Here is a 4,521-nt window from a genome sequence, read left to right on the forward strand (position 1 = left end):
TTCTGACATTTAATATATATATTTTCTATCTTTATACCACCTTTTTTGTCTAATTTTTCATTTGTCTGCTTGCAACAAATTTTGTGAGTGTTAACTGGCAGATAATAGACTTCACATATTTAAAGTGTGCAGTTGATCAACGTGATGTAAGCCATCATTACCAAGCTGGACAAGTAAATTCCCCTCAACATTTTCTCTTGTTCTTCTGTATGTTTCCTCCTTTCCCCTTCCTTTCATCTACCCTTTTTCCAGGTAAGTACTGATCTTCTGGATATTACTTTAGATTCTTTTTCATTTAAAAGAAATTTCATAAATGGAGTAATATGATACATATTCTTATTTGTCTGGCTTATTTTACTCGGCATAAACACTCAGATATTTTTCTTTGTTGTTCTGTGTACCAGAAATATATTTATTATAAGTGATGAGTAGTGTTCCAGTGAACACATTTACCATAATTTGTTTTTTTTGGGCAGCTGAAAAATGTTTGGATTCTTTTATTATTCTAGGTTTTACTTAAAAATATGCTGCTCAGCTTAAAAATGTACATAAATTTTCTCCCATTCTGTAGGTTGCCTGTTCACTCTGATGGTAGTTGCTTTTGCTGTACTGAAGCTCTTTAGTTTAGTTAGATTCCATTTGTCAATTTTGGCTTTTGTTGTCACTGCTTTGGTGTTTTAGACATGAAGTCCTTGCCAATGCCTATGTCCTGAATGGTATTGCCTAGGTTTTCTTCTAGGGTTTTTATGGTTTTAGGTCTAAAATGTAAGGGCTAATATCCAGAATCTACAATGAATTCAAACAAATTTACAAGAAAAAAACAAACAACCCCATCAAAAAGTGGGCGAAGGATATGAAGAGACACTTCTCAAAAGAAGACATTTATGCAGCCAAAAAACACAAGAAAAAATGCTCATCATCACTGGCCATCAGTGAAATGCAAATCAAAACCACAATGAGATACCATCTCACACTAGTTAGATTGGCAATCATTAAAAAGTCAGGAAACAACAGGTGCTGGAGAGGATGTGGAGAAATAGGAACACTTTTACACTGTTGGTGGGACTGTAAACTAGTTCATGCATTGTGGAAGTCAGTGTGGCGATTCCTCAGGGATCTAGAACTAGAAATACCATTTGACCCAGCCATCCCATTACTGGGTATATACCCAAAGGATTATAAATCATGCTGGTATGAAGACACATGCACATGTATGTTTATTGCGACACTATTCACAATAGCAAAGACTTGGAACCAACCCAAATATCCAACAATGATAGACTGGATTAAGAAAATGTGGCACATATACACCATGGAATACTATGCAACCATACAAAATGATGAGTTCATATCCTTTGTAGGGACATGGATGAAGCTGGAAACCATCATTCTCAGCAAACTGTCACAAGGACAAAAAACCAAACACCGCATGTTCTCACTCATAGGTGGGAATTGAACAATGAGAACACATGGACACAGAAAGGGGAACATCACACACTGGGGCCTGTTGTGGGGGTGGGGGGAGGGGGGAGGGATAGCATTAGGAGATATACCTAATGTAAATGACGAGTTAATGGGTGCAGCACACCAACATGGCACATGTATCCATATGTAACAAACCTGCACATTGTATCCTAAAACTTAAAGTATAATAAAAAAACCCACCATCCACACTTTGCTCAGAAATCCCCTCAGCTAAGTTTTTAAGTGTCACTTACTAATAAAAAAATAAAATATTCATATTTAGCTCAGAACATTAAAAACCTTTGGAAAAAAATTCATCTTAAACCCTCCAAGTCTAATTAACTCTCTTCAGGGATGCCCATTTTTTTCTTGTTTTCCTATAGGATATGGCCCTCGTTTCTACCTCAGTCCAGTCCTTGTTTTCATATGCATGAGGCAACCAACCATCACAGGCCCAGGAACATCTTGGAGGAATGTACCCTACCATCTGCCTCATTAGCCTTCAGGTGGGCAGTGGCCATTCCTTCAGCTGTTGTATGTGCTTTAGGGTTTTCCATTTAAACGTGCATTTCCCCAGCCCCCAAATAAAGTTCCTGGACATTAAAAAGTGATGTGGTGTTGTGGGCTTTAACAGCCAAATTTCGCTGAAAGTCTTTTCTGCCCTTGGTAATTGTGGAAGACTGGGAAGAAGGTAACAAAACTCAGACCCCATATAGCTCCTCATTTAGCAAAAGATTCAGTGCAAATTTAGAAAGATGAAGACATAGAGTAATGTTGCTGTGGTTTTCTGTGATATAATAATGAGACAGCAGAAGATGGTCAGGTGTCAGTTTCCATCCAGCTGGTACCCATTGTCCATTAGTTATGTCCTAATAAAGGATAAAAGACAACATTTGTGACAAAGCCCCAGGGCTTGTTTAAAAGACCTTGTCCCAACAGGGACATAACAGCTATTATATGAGAGCTACTGTTTTTGCCTAATTCATGTGAAAATCTGAGAGATGTGCCCATCCTCAGGGGGCTGCTTCTTCCTCCAGGAGACAGAACTAACAGAGTTGTGTGGTACTAGCCTGTCTGGGTCTTCGTAAGAAGACAAAAGGAGTGGGTGGCTTAAACCGCAAATATTAATTTTCTTACAATTCTTCAGTCTGAATATCAAAGATCAAGGTGCTGGCAGGGTTGGTTCTCAGTGCGGCTTCTTCCTGGCTTGCACAGGGCCACCTTCTAGTGCACTAGGTCTCCACATGGCCTCTTCTCTGTGTGCACGTGAGAAGTGAGAGGTCGCTGGTGTCTCTTCCTCTTCTTATAAAGACAACAGATATATTGCATTAGGGTCTCACTTATGTCCACATTTAACCTTAATTGTATCATTAAAATTCCATTATCGATGCAGTGGATTTAGGGTTTCAGCATATGAATTTCAAAAAGGGCACAATTAAATTGATGACATAAAACAAGAGATGGTGAGGAGCATTAGAAATATCTATATATGTATATGTATGTGTGTATATATATATATATAAGGTATAATGGGCCAGGCAGGAACTTGTAGGAATCTTGTAGGAAAGTTCTTAGTAATTGGTGAAACTTCAACTATAGACGAAAATTTGTCTTCCTCGTTTCTTTCCTGGTACAAGGATGTGAGGAAGTAGAATCACAGACAATAAAGAAAGAGGGACCCCTACGGAAAGCTGAGGTGTTGGCGAGGAGGGAGACGACCCAGCAGTTGAGGAAGCCCCACCCTTCCTGCACCTGCTCCTGACCCGGCCTCCCACTCTGTGGGCCCCGCGCGCCCCCTGCTGGTCCTGAGTAGCACCTGCGCCCGCCCCCTCCGCCTCCCTGCAGGGAGGTTTTTGTCTGGGCTCACACTCACCTCCCCTCACTGTGTCTCTAGCACAGTAATACACGGCCGTGTCCGCGGCGGTCACAGAGCTCAGCTTCAGGGAGAACTGGTTTTTGGACGTGTCTGCTGATATGGTGACTCGACTCTTGAGGGACGGGTTGTAGTAGGTGCTCCCACTGTAATAGATACTCCCAATCCACTCCAGTCCCTTCCCTGGTGGCTGCCGGATCCAGCCCCAGTAGTAACCACTGCTGATAGAGCCACCAGAGACAGCGCAGGTGAGGGACAGGGTCTCCGAAGGCTTCACCAGTCCTGGGCCCGACTCCTGCAGCTGCACCTGGGACAGGACCCCTGTGAACAGAGAGACCCACAGTGAGCCCTGGGATCAGAGGTAGCCTCCCATATCTTCATCCCTGAAACACTCACATCTGGGAGCTGCCACCAGCAGGAGGAAGAACGACAGGTGTTTCATTTTCTTGCACATGAGATAGATGACTCTCAGAAATTATTTGCCATGTGAGTTGGACCTGAATTTAAGGAAATGTGTGGTGGCTTCCTGTGCGTGCATAAGTGAGGATTTGCATGTGGGTGGTGCCTTTGAATGGAGCAGTGAAAAGGGATGAGGGAGGCGCCAGTCTTTTGGGCTCACCCTGGGAGGAGAATGCTGGCTGTGCCCTTTGAGAACTCAGTTCTCTTCTTGGGGCCTCCCCTCTCTAAGCCCAGAATCCTCTTCTTCCAGGTAAAGAGATGTGCTGAAGGAGCTGGTCTGAGAGATGAGTGTGATCATGGATCAAGGACAGATTTTGGAATAGGGTCAATACTGTTCTACCTTTAAAGATTCATATGAAACCAACCACACACCCAGGCCATCTAAATAGTCATTTACCGTTTCGGACATATTGGAACAGCAGCTGAATGTAATAATGACAGTGAATTCAAACAATCCTGGATCCTTCCAATGTTTTATTGTAGTTCAGAACATGCACCATGGTTAGAGGAAAGCTCTTGTCCCAGGAAGTGGGTCATTTTTAAAAAGCACCTAACAGCTGCCTTTCTCTGACCTTTTGAAATTTGGGATTCTGTCTGAGATCTCAGGAGAAGGTAGTGGGACATATCTCCATCCTTCTCAATGTGTGACCTTGATGTTGTGACCTGACCTCTAAACACTTCTGTAGAGAATACGTAGATTGAGTATTGCAGTGACAACTTCAGAC

At 42.5% G+C, this 4,521-nt stretch overlaps 1 gene segment (V, D, J or C); it reads right to left on the reverse strand.

Moving 5' to 3' along the window:
- Nucleotides 1-2,650: 2,650 nt before the first annotated feature.
- On the reverse strand, nt 2,651-3,829 carry LOC129012415 (immunoglobulin heavy variable 4-38-2-like). The segment is given in 3 exon segments: nt 2,651-2,766; nt 3,338-3,658; nt 3,734-3,829. Coding segments are annotated over 3 exon segments (495 nt in total).
- Nucleotides 3,830-4,521: the final 692 nt, after the last annotated feature.

This window comes from Pongo pygmaeus, chromosome 15, assembly GCF_028885625.2.
Source record: "Pongo pygmaeus isolate AG05252 chromosome 15, NHGRI_mPonPyg2-v2.0_pri, whole genome shotgun sequence".
In the NCBI taxonomy this organism is placed as follows: Eukaryota; Metazoa; Chordata; class Mammalia; order Primates; family Hominidae; genus Pongo; species Pongo pygmaeus.